The sequence below is a fragment of the Nipponia nippon genome, unplaced genomic scaffold (assembly GCF_047370975.1).
Source record: "Nipponia nippon isolate SJK-2023a ecotype South Korea unplaced genomic scaffold, ASM4737097v1 scaffold_5, whole genome shotgun sequence".
Taxonomy (NCBI): Eukaryota; Metazoa; Chordata; class Aves; order Pelecaniformes; family Threskiornithidae; genus Nipponia; species Nipponia nippon.
The window spans coordinates 78,264,271-78,282,049 of record NW_028262369.1 but is presented as its reverse complement, the minus strand read 5'-3'; the positions used below and the strand labels follow the sequence as shown (position 1 = coordinate 78,282,049).

At 37.5% G+C, this 17,779-nt stretch overlaps 1 protein-coding gene across 1 annotated transcript in view; it reads left to right on the top strand.

Annotated features, from left to right (window-relative positions):
- The window catches only part of MYO3B (myosin IIIB), a 206,722-nt gene that overhangs the window by 14,488 nt on the left and 174,455 nt on the right, over positions 1 to 17,779 (top strand). Inside the window, exons 3-6 of the mRNA XM_087731497.1 lie at positions 8,883 to 9,066; positions 10,577 to 10,711; positions 15,293 to 15,397; positions 15,660 to 15,759. Coding sequence (XP_087587623.1) covers positions 8,883 to 9,066; positions 10,577 to 10,711; positions 15,293 to 15,397; positions 15,660 to 15,759 — 524 coding nt within the window. The remainder of the gene's footprint in view (positions 1 to 8,882; positions 9,067 to 10,576; positions 10,712 to 15,292; positions 15,398 to 15,659; positions 15,760 to 17,779) is intronic.

Sequence of the window (17,779 nt, the reverse complement as noted above, 5' to 3'; positions counted from 1 at the left end):
TTCAGAAAATAGGTCGCTAATGTAAGTTTGTAGTTATTTTCTTCCCAGGTTTATCCTACATCTGTCTTAGATTTCTTTTTCCTCATCTGTACACAAAGCATATCAAGCTTTTCTGATTAGACTGCAGTGAAGAACCTGGTTTTGGTCTAAGGGTCATCATTCTGTTATAGCCCTTCATCCTTCCATTTTAACACTAACACATGCATTTTGTTTGCCCTGTTAAATTGCTGCCAAAGGAGGCGGAGAGAACCTTCTCAGGTATTGATTTTTCACACATGGGGACTGTAGCTCATAGTGACTTGATTTGCCACCTGCAGTTTATAACTGAATGGGCTCATGGGATTATAAACTTCATTTTAGCGATGAGTTCCTAGCCTGAGGTGAAATTGATGTGTTAGCTGTTAGTCATTTGTAACTATTTAATGTATTTTGCTTGTTGGAATTCTATTTAGATGGCTAATATAAATAGCATTTTTGCAATAGAAATGCCACTGATCAGAACTTCCTGTTTGAGTTGTTAATCTTAACTGGCTTTCAGATATTTGGATCTGGTCTTGGATAATCATTTCTGTTTAATATTTTTTTGGGTCTTTCTGGTTTTCGTTGTTACATTTATAACGTAATAATTATGAACTAACTATATCATGGTAACTGTGTACAAATTTTATTCAACATTTGGTCCTTGGAGTTGTAGATACGGAACTGATTAATTAGCAGTCAAACAAATGAAATCTATTATAGTTCCTCATGAATGATCAGGGGCTTTATTTTCAGTGGTACTCAAAACTTCACTAGAAGTTTTTGTTTGATTTTTATGTTAGTAGCAAAGTACTTTTTGCCTCCCAGGATAAGACAACTCTTCAAAAATACTTGGTTTACCATGTGCAGGAAGGGATTTTTTTGCAACAATTTGAATCTCAGCAAAGCATTCAGTCTTTCATCACTGAATACATTTTTCTGTCGGTCCCAGCTTCCATTATAGGTTTTCTTAAATACAGAGTACCTCCCAGAAACCCTGAAAGTGCCATTTTTCCATTAATGGTACATTTTGCTAATTTTGTGAAAACAAAAGAAAAATATATTTCTTGCATGTTAGTGAGAAGTGCAGGTTTTCATTACTGGTCATCTCTGAGAATTATGCAATCTTTGTATGCATTGGCTTGACCGTTTTTTTGCTTAACTTCCAATTCAACACTGATCTTACGGTATTTATGTTGAACCTTAGTGAAACAGTCTTTTGAGGTTTTGTGAGAAAATCCTTCTACCAGAAGATTTCATCCAGATTTGACAAAGAAGTAGAAATTCCCCAAATAAATAAGTTCCTACAGTTTTTGTAAAAATCTGTGTCAGGCTAGAGGAATGAACCGTAAGCAGTGTCCCCTCTGAGGGGGATACAGGTTGAATTTTGTCCTTGATACATTCTGCTTTGCTTGTTCATCCATGTGCTAACAATTCCAGCTTAGCTGCAGCAGATGCTGTCATTTGGGGGTATCAGAAGAAAGAAAGAATGATAATTATTATGATAGTAGGAAATTAAAAAGATGCAGATTTATCGAATTCATTAGTTTCACTGCTCATGAAACAAGTTGCTTTGTGGCTTTCTTAGTTTTGTGAATTACTATTTACAAATCTTTTCACTCTAGCTACATTTCAGCTTTTGTGCATGTTCAATTAGAGAAGTGCAGCTATGGTAGACCAGAATAAAGCATGTTGTATCTATGAAATCCTATGAAAATGTGTGGGATTCAATGATTCTAACAGAAAGAAATTTGCTTACTAATATAATACCATTGACATCAATGAAGATTAGATAGAAGAATCAAAGCACCAAGAAACTAATTGAAGTACTAGTGATCATTTTTATTAAAAAAGTTGGAGCAGCTTGAGTTCACCCTCATCTTTAAGACCTTCTTACTCTAGAAAACCTCAGTGGTTACTTGTTCTGTTCTTGATTATGCAGTAGAATGAGGCAGTGTTTAGTTTAACTTAAAGGGCATGGCCCCATTCTGTGCATGCTAAGCAGATCTCTTTAAGGCTAATATTACACTGTTTGCAAGTCCCATTCAACTAGAAAATAGCTTGAGGTGAAGCAAACTGGTATGACTGCTGTAGACAGAAGATGACACGTAGCCATGGGTCTGTAGTAAGACAGAAGCAACTTCAGAATGAATTCCTAGGAAGCAGAAGAAACCTGATTCTTGAGGAAGATGCAGTTATGAAGGACCCAAGATGCCAGTAGTGTTCCCTGGACCCCATGGAAGATGGAAGTTTATCAAGAGTGTTGTGGCACTTGCTTGGGAGTTGCAGGATGAGGTGCTAAATAGTTCTGGAGTAAAATAACTTCTTTGTGACCCAGCAACAGAGTCAGTAGTGCCTCCTGATCTGACACAGGCCTTCAGGAAAGACTGAAAATGCATACCCAGTAAGGAGAGCATTAGATTTGCAGGGGAGCTGGTCAGGGGCCAAGCTGTACTTTACCCTTGTCTACATGCATCCTAGATCTGTTTGTTTATGAAACTGGCTGATCATGACGATGTATTTGCCCACCCAGAGTAGTCTTCTTTTCTGAACAATACAGAAATGATCAATCATTATTGGACAAAGGTTAATGCTTTACTCATAAATATAAGGGTGCAATAAGAGTTTACGTCTAAAAATTTATAATGCAACAGATTATGATGCAATGAATCTAAATGAAAACATGCAACTGGATTGTCTGGACTAGGCACATACATCTTTCCGACCATGCATTTTCCAGGATATTAATGAGAAGTTTTCTGGTTTAGACTCAACCATTTGATCCAAGAATTTGAATTAAGATTATAATCTTACAAATGCTCGTGGTTCAGAACTGGTTTAGGAGTGGTGGTGTGAAATTTTCACTATTCAACTAAAGTGTTCAAAGATCAAGTTGCTTTTCCTCTTTATTTCTAGAGAAGGAGGTGACGTCTAGATTTCTCTGCCATGATGTCAGTAGCTGTTTTGTGGGCAGTTTATTATGGCTGATCCTAGGAGTGGGGTTGTGTTTCATGCTGTGATGAACTGGAAGCATAGAGAAGACAAGAGAGCAAACATTCACAACACTTTCTCCAGAACTAGCATCCAAACACAATCCATTGCCACTAGTTATCACTCTATTCTGGCCCTGTGGCTGATGTTACAAGTCTAAAAGCTTAGATTATCTAGTCCATCCATATAAAGGAAGCAGAAGGAAAGTAAGTAAGATATTCCTGAATTTAAAGGATTTACGTAGAGAGAGTGTATGTAAACACAATTAGTAAAAAGTTTAAAAAGTTTAAGTTGGAGTACGTGGAAAGGGAAAATATGTTTCCCAGTTACATCCTCTCCATCTCCATTTTTAACATCCACAGAGTCAATTTCATGGTTTGTATATTCAACAGAGACTTGTTCTGTGAACTGAATTTAGGAGGAGTGTTTTCAGGGATCTACCTTTCATCTACAAATAATAGCAGTTCTATTCCTGATTGTCCTGTTTTCCCTTATGTTGGCCTAGTGAAATGACGTAATCAGTTAAAGTATGATTCTTTTTGTTTGTAAGTTGTATAGCATCAATAACAGCTTTTGAACGTACTTTTATCCTTCTCCTTCATCTCCTTTCATCACTGCCCTTTATCCTGGAAAGAACTATGCACATCACATTTTGCAGTCTCTCTTTCTGAGACCAATTGAGAACAGTTATAGGATGGTGTGCTGATGGATTCTTTTGTATGCTTCATTTCAAGATATTGACATCCCCTTTGTTTTAACCTAGCCAGTGAGAAACAGCAGGAGGAGACTAGCAGAGGAAGCTGTTCTGACTATTGATTTTCTTGTGCCTTTCAGTGATTCATTAATTCCTCTAACAATTGCTTCTTAGGTAGCTGTCTGGGTGTGACCATTACTAGCCAGCAGAACAGGGGCTGTCATGGCTGGGGGAAGCCTTAGCTGATAATGTCAACTTTACCTTCTGAATTCTTCTATCTATGAGTTATTCATTTTGTATGGAAGCAATATTGAGCTCCCTACAAATAGTCAAATACCTTCATTTTGAATATGACATTCTTATTCTTCCACGGTATGTGTAGATGCCAGAAGAGTATAAGCCAGCTGTTTCACAAGAGAGACAAGAGGGGTTAGACAAATAGAACCTTGCAAAAATTAGCCCTGTGCACCAATTGTTCATATAGAAACAGTATGTTCAATTTTGTTTCACTGGTATTGACTGGTGTTGCTATTATGTCCCTACCAGCTATATTAGAATGCAAAACTGTTTAGTACTGCGTATCATGACTGTTAGAAAGCACCAGGTTGGAGTGAGGCACTTCTTACTAATTTCAAAACCTCTACGGATGTCTCATTTTACTGTGAGCTAGAAAAGGGTGCGTGTTGGAAGGCAATAAGCAAATTACTGTTGTGTAGGAGTTGAGTAAGGCAGTACTGAAAATAGAACAGTAATTGTAAAGCTATTTCTGGCACTGTTTTTCTTCCTTATGAGTCCCTCTTGTCCCTGTAATTTCTGAGAAAGATAGCTGTGATAATAAATTTGTAAGAAAAAGTTGCTGATTTTATTCCAGAAGTAATTATATCATAAAAATATCTGCATGTAGTTATTCTATATAGGGCTTGGGGTTTTTGTTTTGTTTTCACAACATAGGTGAAGATCACAGTAGAACTTTTAGGACACCACATAGTTTTCCAGATGGCTATTTTGAGGCTGTTGAGAGCCATGGACCACAATTGGAAGGCTGTAGCTCACAGAGGGAAAAACCAAATTGTGCACTGTTTTTATGTTATCATAAAAGAAACTTACTGTTTTACAATATAAAAACCAAACAATACATGTAGTCTGTTTTCTTGGGGATACTCTTAAGGGGTGGTAATATGCAATCATTGATTCTAATGTTGATCTTATAGGGAAATATTTTCTTTAAATGTAGATAAATGTTATTTGCACGTTTGCCTGACTGCTGTCTAAGTTAGTCTGTCATGCCTTGTCTGACTTAATTTGTTCTGACTGTTAAAGGTTTTCAAAATAGAAAAATCCAGGTGTTACAAAGAATTGCATGAAATTTACGTTATTGATGGAGAATATCTCTTTTCATGGATGAATGAAGGAAACCCTGTCAATGGCTGAAGCCTGTTAATAATTTTTTGTCTTATGCTGTTGTTTGTCTTTGTTGGTCAACTTTTACAAGATTTATTTTAAGTTAGTATATTATCTCTGCTTTTAAAAAAAAAAATCATGCTGTTTGCCCCTATTTCAGCCTGAGAGCAGTTTGACTAGACTCCATCAAGTTGTTCTTACTTTTGCTTTGCATTCTGTCTCTTCCCAAGTATGCAAAACAAGTTTTGGTAGAGTGTTGATAGCATTCCTCAAATAGCATAAGTGTGTGCAGTCCCAAATAGCTTAGTGTAAGATGTTCCCCATCCAGTAGAGTTAATTGCCAAAGTGTAATTTTTCAGCATCTGGTGCGAGCTATTTTGCTTGCCTGCATGGAACAGATTTAACCACTGAGAAGTTTTCTCCAGCTGGTGGTAGAAATAATGAAATACTTGTAATCAATAGGTCTCTAATAGGTTGAGGCTCCTGCTGGGGAGGGCATTGCTAATAAGCCACTCTCTGTACATCATTTCAAAGCCCAGAGAGGTGTGAGGCCTGATGTGAGGGGAGCGAAAGGAGAAATTTCTTCCTAAAGAAATTTCAGCTTCAGCATTTTAGCGTTAAGGTCTTCTGAATATGGGGTTCTTGTAAAAGTGGTTGCATTCATATGTAATTTCACTGTAGAAATACAAATTAAATGGCAGCCCTTGTTAAAACAAGGGCATTTTCTTTTCTGAATCTCAGCAAATCAGGAAATAGAAAAAGAAAAGCGCAAATTCACTTTACAACTTCAGCTTTTTCCTTTAATGTTTACATTTTGTGTTTTTAAAAAAAATCCAGATTTTACAATATTGAAGATAATAGTGGATACTGTTCTTTTGCTTTTTTTTGTACTGTAAAACATTCACATCTATCATAGGAATGTCATAAGGGTTACTATGTTGCATGCAATGGGCACTTTTTCACTGATGGCAGATGTAGAGCCTCATTTAGGTATGTATTGCTTGAGTTCAAGAAGTGGCTGTTTTAGTTTAAGCAGAAGAGGTTTATGGTACGTATTTGGCAAATCTGATTCCATGTAATGCATAAACATGCTACCTCTAAATGCTGCCTTGTTATCACAATGCATAGAAGTGCTCACTCACAAAAATTTTTCTTCAGTCCTCCATCTGTAACAATTTTGTGTTAGATTTTGTCAACATTGTCTTCTGGTATAAAGAAATGTGAATGTGTTTCAAAAATTTGGAGATACCATTTTAAGGGTTATTTATTAATCAAAACAAAAGCAGGCAATGACACTAAATTGTTTTGGTTTGTTTTAAGGAAAAACATATTTATCCACAGCAGCTGCTTGGAGGGAGGCATCATGATAAATATTACATCAGTACAAAGAGTGTCATGCATCATTTTCTGGACAATCTGTGTGATGGGGTAGTTGATATAGTGACAGTGAAATAAATATCAGTCTTCCCCCCCCCCCCCTTTTTTTTTTTTTGTAAGTGTGCATCAAAGCTGTTTGCAGTCTATTCTTCTCTGTTTCTTTGCACATGAACATCTGTAGCATTTCTCTTAAAGCTTTAAAATCACACATGTTCAATATGTTTTTTTTTTTTAACCTGAGATGCAACTGTTCCAATTTATGTTTGTATTCACCACCACCCCCCACCCTGCAAGCAAACCTTGCTCTTAAGGTTGGCTTATCAGGAGCTACATGTCTGTGGCTGCTGTCTTCAGTGCGTGTAGTACAGTCTGTTCACTGATTTCAGAGAAGTCTTTCACCTGACCTGCTTCTCTGTTGAGATGCTAACCGTATGTGTTCAGAATACTGTTCTTTATTTGTGGCATGCTATATTGGATCCAAGTAGTGAGAAACTGTCCTAATAACTTACATTATTGACCCACAACAGATAAATGACATTGACTCTAGGTTGGGGTTTTTTTTCCCTTCCCTTCTTTTTCCTTCTTTTCTTTGCCTTTTTTTGGTCAAGAGACCAAAGCAATTCGATATATGATTTGGCACCATCTTTGGTGCAAATACAGTTTTAACCAAGGAGGGAAATAGGAGATTTTCTCTAAATGTGCCTGCCGTTGTTTAAAAGAAGATTATACTTCTAACCTGACTTTGGTAACAGCCGTGTTTTGCACCTGCTATATGGTAAATTACTTTTACAACATGTGAACGTTTTGTCTTAGGGTCTAAAGGAATTTAAAAATTTCTTCTGGAAAGGAACAAAGCATGCAAATGAGTTTATACACATGCTTCCATTTTGAATATTGCTATACAGAGTTGCACTGCATGTGGATTTGCACACAGGTTATTTTCTTCTCTGTCATGAACAGAAAGCACAATTATTTCTTTAATTAGACTGAAGAGCTGCTGCTTCATTCCTTATTAATTTATCAGTTTCCCCAGCCAGGCTCACATTTCCTTCTGACTAAATTTCTCATGTCAGACAGTTGTCACTGATGCTGGAAATGGTGAAGAGGTAAATAAGACAGCAGGTTTTTAAAATTATTTGAGGCAGGTTTGCAGATATCGGACATGCTTAGAGAGAAATGGCTCAAACCTTAGAATTCAAGTGTATGTCTGAGGTGCAAGTTGATCCATCTCCAAAAATCAAGAGCTTTTGCAGTCAGTGATGGTGTTGTCTTCAGTTGCTTTTGTCAAGAACACTTTTCTTATTTTTCTCCTTCGGTTTGTTCATGGATTGCAGATTTTACATCTCCTAGTTAAGTGTACCGATGTACCGATAGCTGAAGTGATCTGTCTACTGACAGCCACCAAATGGGCAAATACTATTCTTTCTTAGAGAAACCATAAACCAGTCAGCTTCCCTAATGATGAGTTATATAAGAAGGTTAAGTTAATCTCATCTTAAACTTCGTCTTTCCTTTCTCTAATTCCAGTTCAGGGACAAGGTCTAGGTTCTCACTACTTGAAATGAAATCCTAAAATGGTATTGTCATTTTCCTAATCGCCAGAACTTGCCATCTGTGTAATTGCAGGGGTGGGAAGGAGCCCTTTGCATAGGCTGCACTGATCCATACATCGCTCAGGAGCATTTGGGGAAATGACTCCCCTGACCAGGGGATCGCCTGAGGGTGGAGGTGTAGTCAGCCAGTGTAGCTGACCATAACATGCTCTGACTAAAATACAGAGACAAGTGTAATTGTTGAGAAACATTTCCAGTTACCCCGGTGAGGTACCTGTTGCCTATTATCAAGTTGGTTTGTATTTTATGATACCAGCCAGCCCAGTCTTAACTTTTGTTAAACTAGTTATACATAGTCCTGTTGTAGATACATCAGATATGATGAGGTGTTATACTTACTGAATGCCTGTCTGGCAATTATCCAGGGAGCATTAGACAAAAATATATTAAAAGCATGACATGGCTTTTTAATGCACAAGAAATAGGGCCTCATTTCATGAGCCGTGTTAAACCAATTGTGTAAAATGTCCGTTAAAAGAGCATGCAGTAGAGGGTGGGATCAGATTTTGTCAGAACTTGTTAAAATGTGTTCAGAATGATGCAGTATATGGGGCAATGTTTGGAGCAAATGATACATACAGCAAAGTAAGTAAAGAGAAGTGGTCCCCAGAGTTTTCTTTCCATTTCTTCATTTAGTGATCTTATCTTTCTGTCTGGTCTTCATTTGTCATTGTATCTGTATTTCTTCTCAAATTAGGACAATATTTGATTTCTTTATCATAAGATGCCGCCTTTATTACAGAGTTACTTAGGGCTTCCCATTGTATGTGTGTCTGCTTTTTTTCCAGGAAGCCATTGTATGGATTGTTTCAATATAATTCCAGTATGATTGGACTAGACTCATTAGCGGATCCCTCGGATACCTGGGAAATTACAGAGACTATTGGGAAAGGCACTTATGGTAAAGTCTATAAGGTTGCCAACAAGAAAGATGGGAGTCTGGCAGCAGTAAAGATTCTGGATCCTATCAGTGTAAGTAAAAAATATTAAACTGTAACTTGATTGTTAATTTAAAAGAATTCTCAAACAGAGTTGAAATGTAAATCAAATGTGTAAGATACTGAAAGTGTCCTGAAGGGATCAATTTTGCAGAATGCATTGACAGAAAGAGTTTGTTACCAGCACCTGAAAGCTGCAACTTACAATTTGATCATCTTGTAGGTTATTTGAAGACAGCATTTGGCTAGTTTCTTTTTTAGGTCTATTTAATTCTTCTGGTACAAATTTAGATATCTGTGCTTGGAGCATGCAAATGATAAGAAGGCAAAGAGGCATTCCTTTTAGGGGCCTGCTATAGCAGGGAAAATACAAGATGCTGGTAATCTTAATGTTCTTACTTTATTCTGTATGCTCCCTAAAAGAATTACTTTTCCCATCACAGAAGAACTGTGAACTTTAGGATATTTTATAGTTATCTTTTATAAGCGGATAATACTGTGAGGCAATAGTTAAGATAAAAACAGAAGAGCACAGCCCAAATTCTCAGAGGTAGTTCTGTGCCAGCTCCAGTTTTAGTGGGTATTAAATGCCTAGCTTCCCTTGAGAACCAAGGCCCTAGTTTTCAATGGAAGATTTAATTGGCAGCTGCTCAGGCTGGAGTTTGATCACGACAGCTGAGCTAAAATATTTACTAAAAAAAGCTACATTTCTGTCATCTGCCACTACTGAAATTCATCTTGGTTTTCTCTTGTATAAATCTGAAGAAGGTAATAAGTCAGATGATATCCTTTTTAGCAAAATGCAAAAAAAAGGCAAATGCATGTAAGAGCTTAAATTTTCTAATAGTCCCAGTCTGTGCCGAAACAAGGAAAGATTCAGGGCTTAAGTACTGTTCTGAGTTGCGGCCTGTATGCTGATATTAAACAGTATTTTGTAATTGTCACAGAATTCTTTCATTAACAAATATTTAGTAACATTTGCTTATTTCATGGGTTTTGTTTTGTCTTTCTTCAGTTGTTTCTGGTGTATGTCTTTTCCTTATAAAAATGTCTTTATTTTTACGGATGTCCCTTTTGAGGTTTTGTGAAATTGTTCTCTGTTTGGTCCCATCTGATGACCATGGAAAAAAGAATGAATCAAAGGTTCATGTATTTACATTTAGCTTGCACATTAAAAATATGCATGTTTAAAAACAGATTAGAAAATAATACATGTGTAAATTTCTTATTTAGACAACTGAGCAAAGTTAAATATAATTTCTACTTTTCTGGTTAAGTATATTATGCACTAAAAGAATCCTTGAAGAACAACTGCTTGCTTTACACAGACTTCACATTTCTGTATGTAAAAAAAGCAAAAGTGGCATGATTTAGTGTGGATTAAATTTACTGTATTGTGTGAGTACTTTCAGCTGCATTAAAGTAAAACCATTTAAAAGTACAAACTAATTAAAAAATGGTTCTTTTTATCCATGAGAGTTTGTTCTTGCTTTGTGCAGACTTACTGTGTTTATATGTTCTGTATGTATGTGTTTTTTATTTAGGATGTAGATGAAGAAATTGAAGCAGAATATAATATTTTGCAGTTTCTTCCCAATCATCCTAATGTTGTTAGATTTTATGGGATGTTTTACAAAGCAGATCAATATGTGGGAGGACAGCTCTGGCTAGTACTTGAGGTAAAAACATTTTGATAACATTACATCTTAACTAGCAAACGTTGTTGGATTTCTGTTTTTTATTGCTGGAAGAGTCACAGGCTTTCGTGATTCTCTGACTGGGGCCATTAATCAAAGGACTGGTAATAGCTGATGTGTGGTAGCTTACTGTTGAAAATCATATCCAAACTTAAAGTTTTTTTTTTAATAGGGAATGTCCTTGCATTTTATTTCTGTTCAAGTTGCTACATTCTGCCTCCAAAACAAGTAAATCCTTTTGATAAGAATGGTTTGCCTAAAAACAGCTTGATTTTTTTTTTTTTTTTTTTTTTTTTTGTGTTGGAGGAAACATTAGATAAGACATTTCTCTAAACTTATGGAGAGCTTAAGCACTTGAGGGGAATGCAAAAGATGATGAATTAGTAACATGGAGGACAGTTAACAAACATGCTGCTTATTGCAAAAGCGAACAGAGAAAATGTAATGGGAAAGTCTGTTTTATGGTAATTTAAAACTCGAGGGTAGTTGTTGAAAACCTAGGAACAGAAATGCCTTCTATTAGCTCTTCTTGTTCAGTCACAATCCGTATTGTTGTAATGAAAAATGTATTTTTGTGGTCTTGTTGCCAGTTAAGTGACTGCCAAAGATTGTTGTGAGGATTTCTTCTAGATCTTTTCTAGGCTTAATTGATACAGAGCTTTGCACAGACTGATGAGCACTAACAGACTATTCAAACATTTCTCTCTGTTATAACAAGACCAGTAAAAGTTAGCATTCACTTTTTAATGACTGATAATTTTAGAAATTCCACTCCCTGTTCTTGAATGGTGAATGGAATCAGAATAGGGAATCTTTATTTCCACTTTTAAGTTGTGGAATCCCAACAATACGTCTAACTTCTACGTACTGCAGAATTATGTAGCTTGAATGAAAACTTTTGGATGGGTTTCATCTTAAATTTCAGTAACTATTGAAAAAGGAGCTTTTTGTTTTGGTGGTGTTTATTACTGTATGCCTGCTGGCTTTGTGTTGAGTTGCGGCTTGGTTTCCCATTCTTTTTTAATACAAGTGTCATGTATCCGACAGATGCATCACATGTGGTATTCCATATAACAAAATTTTGTAAAGCAAAATCGTGACATATTCTGTGTAACAAAATTGAATGTAGAATTTGAGTTAGGTGTTTGTACAGACCTTATCAATTAAGTATGTTCATTTCAGCTTTTTTTGGTGCGCATTATCCAAAGTTTTAAAGAAATTTGACATTAAAAATATTGTGTTTTCTTCATACGGATGTGGTGGGTTGACCCTGGCTGGACGCCAGGTGCCCACCAAAGCCACTCTATCAATCCCCTCCTCAGCTGGATGGGGGAGAGAAAATACAATGAAAGGCTTGTGGGTCAAGGTAAGGACAGGGAGAGATCATTTGCCAATTACCGTCACAGGCAAAACAGACTTGACTTGGGGAAATAAGTTTAATTTATTACCAATCAAATCAGAGTAGGATAACAAAAATAAAACCAAATCTTAAAAACACCTTCCCCTGCCCCTCCCTTCTTCCTGGGCTTAACTTTACTTCCAAATTCTCTACCTCCTCCCCCGCAGCGGTGCAGGGGGATGGGGAATGGGGGCTGCAATCAGTTCATCACATGTCTCTGCTGCTCCTTCCTCCTCAGGGGGAGGACTCCTCACACTCTTCCCCTGCTCCAGCATGGGGTCTCTCCCACAAGAGACAGTCCTCCATGAACTTCTCTGATGTCAGTCCTTCCCACCGGCTGCAGTTCTTCACAAACTGCTCCAGCATGGGTCCCTGCCACAGGGTGCAGTCCTTCAGGAATAGACTGCTCCAGCATGGGTCCCCCGCGGGGTCACAAGTCCTGCCAGCAAACCTGCTCCAGCATGGGCTCCTCTCCCCACAAGTCCACAGGTCCTGCCAGGAGCCTGCTCCAGCGTGGGCTTTCCACGGGGTCACAGCCTCCTTTGGGTGCATCCACCTGCTCCAGCATCGGGTCCTCCACGGGCTGCAGGTGGATATCTGCTCCACCGTTACCCTCCATGGGCTGCAGGGGGACAGCCTGCCTCCTCACCATGGTCTTCACCACGGGCTGCAGGGGAATCTCTGCTCCGGCGCCTGGAGCACCTCCTGCCCCTCCTCCTTCACTGACCTTGCTGTCTGCAGGGTTGTTCCTCTCACATATTCTCACTCCTCTCTCTGACTGCAGTTGTGCAGGTTTTTTTCCCCCCTTCCTAAATATGTTATCCCAGAGACACTACCATCATTGCTATTGGCTCGGCATTGGCCAGCAGCGGGTCTGTCTTGGAGCCAGCTGGCATTGGCTCTATTGGACATAGGGAAAGCTTCTAGCAGCTTCTCACAGAAGCCACCCCTGTAGGCCCCCTGCTACCAAAACCTCGCCACACAAACCCAATACAACAGATAAATTTACCAGGCAAGGTAAACTATTTCTTGCATTGGAATTTACATGCAAATTTATGTATGCATAGCAGTTACTTTTTATATTATAAATTAATGACACTTTTTCAGTAAAAGGGAATATACAAAGTACTCAGACTTTGATCCCTGAGTCTTTGATGAAATATATTCATTGGATGTGTGACTTCCAAAATTTGTAATAAAAAGGTGGATTTTTTTTTTCCTTTAGGTACAGTTTTGCCATGTTTACTCACTACAAGCAGGACCTTATTTTGATAAATGCCTAGGATGAGGAAGGGTAGCAAAAGTGGACACCCTAAATATTTTTATGATGATGCAGTTCTCGGATAGGTGTAGCACAGACAACTGCAAAGCACGCTTCCCTACTTTTCCATCTAAATGTGCATCAGTCCACTTTTTAAAGTATTACCATTAAGTATAAAGTGGTAGTGAAGTTTACAAGTTCATTTTGTCCCAGATCTTTGCTGGCTGTCAAGAACAGTGTCACTGACAGCTGCAGTAGTGTTTGTGGCAAACATTTATTTTCAGAGCCAGTCATTCATTTAACATATGCTACCAAACAGCTGTCAGTCTGTATCATTTTTCAGTCATGATCAGCTTGGGGTTTTTTTTAAGTGAGGGCGTAGTTTTCTGTATTTTATTTGCAGGCTAGAGATAAGTTTAGTACAGCCCGTCTCAATAGAACATTTAGTGCAATGAAAGCAATAAACAAAAATCTTTGACTTAATGGCTTATTAGCAAATGGTTAAGCATGGAAAGAAAAACATGCACTTTCTCCTATGATGTGATTAAGTTCTCCTGTAAATACATTTGATGATTGATATTGAGCTGAATGCTCCCACCTAATTGATTTTTAAAAAATATATAAAATTCCCTACTAATGAATTAAAAAGTAAAGTCAAATTCCTGCAGAACTCATCAATGTTTTCAGTGATAAAATTTTGCTTCAGGAACTTACAGACATAAGGGGTGTCTTGTTTGTCATATGATCTGGTCCTTTCCATGAACTAAAATTTTTTGTCTAGTGAAATTTTTTGATGCAAGGGGAAGTTAGTAATAAATGAAGGAAAATATCGACATATCACAGAAATTAGTGATTGAACTGGTACACAATTCAAAAAAGCTATTTGAGAGATACAAAACTTGAGAGTTTATATAACTTCTGTTTTCATACCATTCTCCTGATTTACACTGTAGTATTTTAAACTTAATACTGGTAACGTAAAATGAACTTGTGTTGAAACGCATGTGATTTCTGTATGGCAGAAACATTGGTAAGGGTGCTGGCTACAAAAACAGGTCTAGAGGAAAAAAAATCAATGAAAGAAAGGCAATCAATTCTCCCATCTTTTTTTTTGTCGAACAATTGTGAATATTAAAGTAAGAAAAGGATAGAGAAAGAGGAGAAAGGAAAGAGGTGAATAGCTGCTTAGAAGGGCATGGACAGTAAACTAATCGTGTGGCTAAAAACATATTTACAAAGATTCTAATTTTACTTTTTCTCCTCCTCTTTTGATGTATGGAAGCCCATTAGTGGGAAATGCTTGCAAGAAGCTGCTTTTCTGGATCAGAATGTTTCATCTCAGTTGTTGGCAGCACATGCCATCAAATCTGAGTATAGAGATATGGCTTCTGTCTACTTTATATTGCCTGCCAGCAGGAGCATTGATGGAGTGAAAGTTTAAAATGACTGTAATTTGTTGCCTCCCAGTTATGAAGAGCATCAATCTTTTCTGTCTGGCCTTTTCTTTGCACAAAAGCAGTTTTTCAAAAACACAATGCATGCATTATTGTGAAAATACCAAATAATGTAAATTGGACTTATAAATCGTCTTTTAACAGCAAAATACAGTCCTGTTCATAATATTTTGATTTTTAGTTACATTTTATAAATTACACTTCATAATCTTCAGTTTTTCACTTCCCTCCCCCACCCAGACTGCTGTGATTTATAATTAACATTGCTAATAAAATATGTTCTAAGGTGGGATGACAACATAAATAATTGCAAGGTAAAAATCTAGTTGTTCCCAGACTTGTGTTGTAGTGCAGTTTTGCACGGTATGTGTTTACAGCCTAAACAAGTATATTGAGTAACTGAGGACTTGTCTTGCTTTCTCCCCCGCTTGCAACTCCCCCCTTCGCAGCTGTGCAATGGAGGTTCTGTCACAGAGCTTGTCAAAGGCCTGCTGAAGTGTGGCCAACGGTTGGATGAAGCTATAATCTCGTACATCTTATATGGTGCTCTCTTGGTAAGGATGTTCATTGGGCATGTAATGACAGCAGAGGGTGCAATTTACTCATCTCAGACGTACAGTTGCCATTTATAAAGTATGGTAATGTTGACAATATTATGTGGGTTATTATAGCAGCAGGGGTTGTATCAAGCATGTAATCCGGTGGACAGATGTTTCTATAGAGTATGTGCAGATTGTCTTCATTACATTCCCTAATAGTAGGGTAATTGTTTTTAAATAAGGGAGTAAACTTATTTTTGTTACTGCTGGTATATAGGGCCTTCAGCATTTACACAATAACCGGATCATTCATCGTGATGTGAAAGGGAACAACATTCTCCTGACAACAGAAGGTGGAGTCAAGCTCGTTGACTTTGGTAATGACCACTTCCCATTTGTTTTCCTGATACATGCAGTTTAGCCAAAGGCATCTGTTTACTTTCCCTTGGGAAGGCAGAATGCCATAGCGAGATTTTTTCAGAAGGATACTCAGAATTATTTTAAGGAGGAAAATGGAGAAGGAACCTGATAACAGCAAGAATAAAAATTCTAGCCAAAAATCAGTAATAGACTTTTAGCTTAAAAGCTTAAATATAATAATTAAAAATAGTTCTGAAGGTACCATTTTATTTACAAAGCTCTTTTGCATTTCACAAGGAATGTCAGTTTCAGGGCAGTTGTCCTCCTAATTTAAATATAGATATTCTGGCTTTTGCATATGAAAAGGAAACATTCTTCTCTCTGAAATGGCTTTTGCTAGCCTTAAGCATATTTTTTCCCTCTGAGCAGAAGGTAAAATAGTCCCTTGGGTCCAAAACCCAACATCCATTTAATTTGTGATTATTGCTGTTAGATTTGAGCATTGCATAAGAAACGGGGGGCGGGGGGGAGAGGTAGGTAGAAAGGAACTTGGCAATAGAATTTAACTCAGTTCAGCAATTTTTTTTTCCTTTAAACATGCACTTAGAAAAATAAGGAAATGCTGTAGTCCCTCAGATATGTATGCAATGGAATGGACAATTTTATTAAAGGAAACAGAAACGGATTGTTAGTAATATGATTTATTAATGAAACCATATAATGCATAAGGTAATTGTCATTGAGAATAGTGTTGTGTGAATAATAGATGTTTGTTTAGCAATGCATGAAGGTAAAGAAAAACGTTCACAAAATGAAAGTAATGTAAAACGGCGTGCCAAAAAATTCTGCAAATAGCAATATTTTTTTTTTTAAAATCCAAAAATATTAGATTTATGCAGTGGAAAGAAAATTTCATACTGATGTTGTCATGGTATTATAAATTTAACATAAAAATCTATTGAAGATGCTAAAGTAAGTTGGGAAACAGGAGACTTCTTCATCTTCTAGGGACAGAAATTCATTATGTTGAATGTTAAAGGCAGCAATTAAAATAGTGCTGGGAGAAACATATGGCCTGAAGCAAAACTTGGAGTGAGTCCCTGACCTAGTACAAGGGAGGAAGATCCCTTCTCATTTGGGGGAATTTTGGCAGTGTGATCTTTGTTTGTAACTACTCCATTCTGGGAAAAGTTGGCTTTTCTCCCCAGAGCTAAATGTTTTTATCAGATGTATCAAAGGCCTTAGCTGCAACAGAAGCTCAGCTTGGAGCTCTGGCTTCCAAAAGCAGATCAGTGTGCTGCAACTCCAAGTGGCACATTCAAGGAAACTGAGAATCCCAACCTTTCTGGTGTCCCATGGGTCTCTCTGATTCCACATTTAGGATGTACGGGGTTTTTTCTACTTTTTAAGTTACAACAGTAACACTAGAGAATTACAACAAATATGACTACGTCAGAAAAAGACACGAGTTAAATCTCGAGTGTTTTCTAACACTTAACAGTTAGGAAACGCCAAGAAATGCCCACTTATCTATGCGCTTCCTGACTAAAGAAGCATTAGGCACCAAGCTTTCATTAAGTTGCTATTTTTCCCCTGTAGCCCACTGCCGTAGTCAGAGAAGGGACTCTGGGAAAGAATTAGGACTGATTCACAGGTGATATTATTTGTAGAACTGTTTGTCTCATTTGTTGCAGAAAGTGGAAGACACATAGTGAAAAATGTAAGGAGTTCAGGAAGAGAAGGGACTTGCAGTTTAGACAGTTGAATGGCATCCAATTGGAGACTATTCTTGCTTCTGCCAGTGTTTCTGGGTGATGTTGGCAAGTCACTCACATCAGACTTTTTAGAAGTGGCCCCTCTGTTCCTCATTTTCCCAACAGCCAGTTTGAAACATCTTGTCCTCCTCTGCAGAAGAGCTAAGTGTTCTTGAACTGCAGCTGAGGTCTATTATGGCTCTACTTGAGGCACATGGAGTACCTGAAAACTTGAAAGATCTCAGATTAAGTACCCAAAACCAGTGGATGCTTTGGATATTTT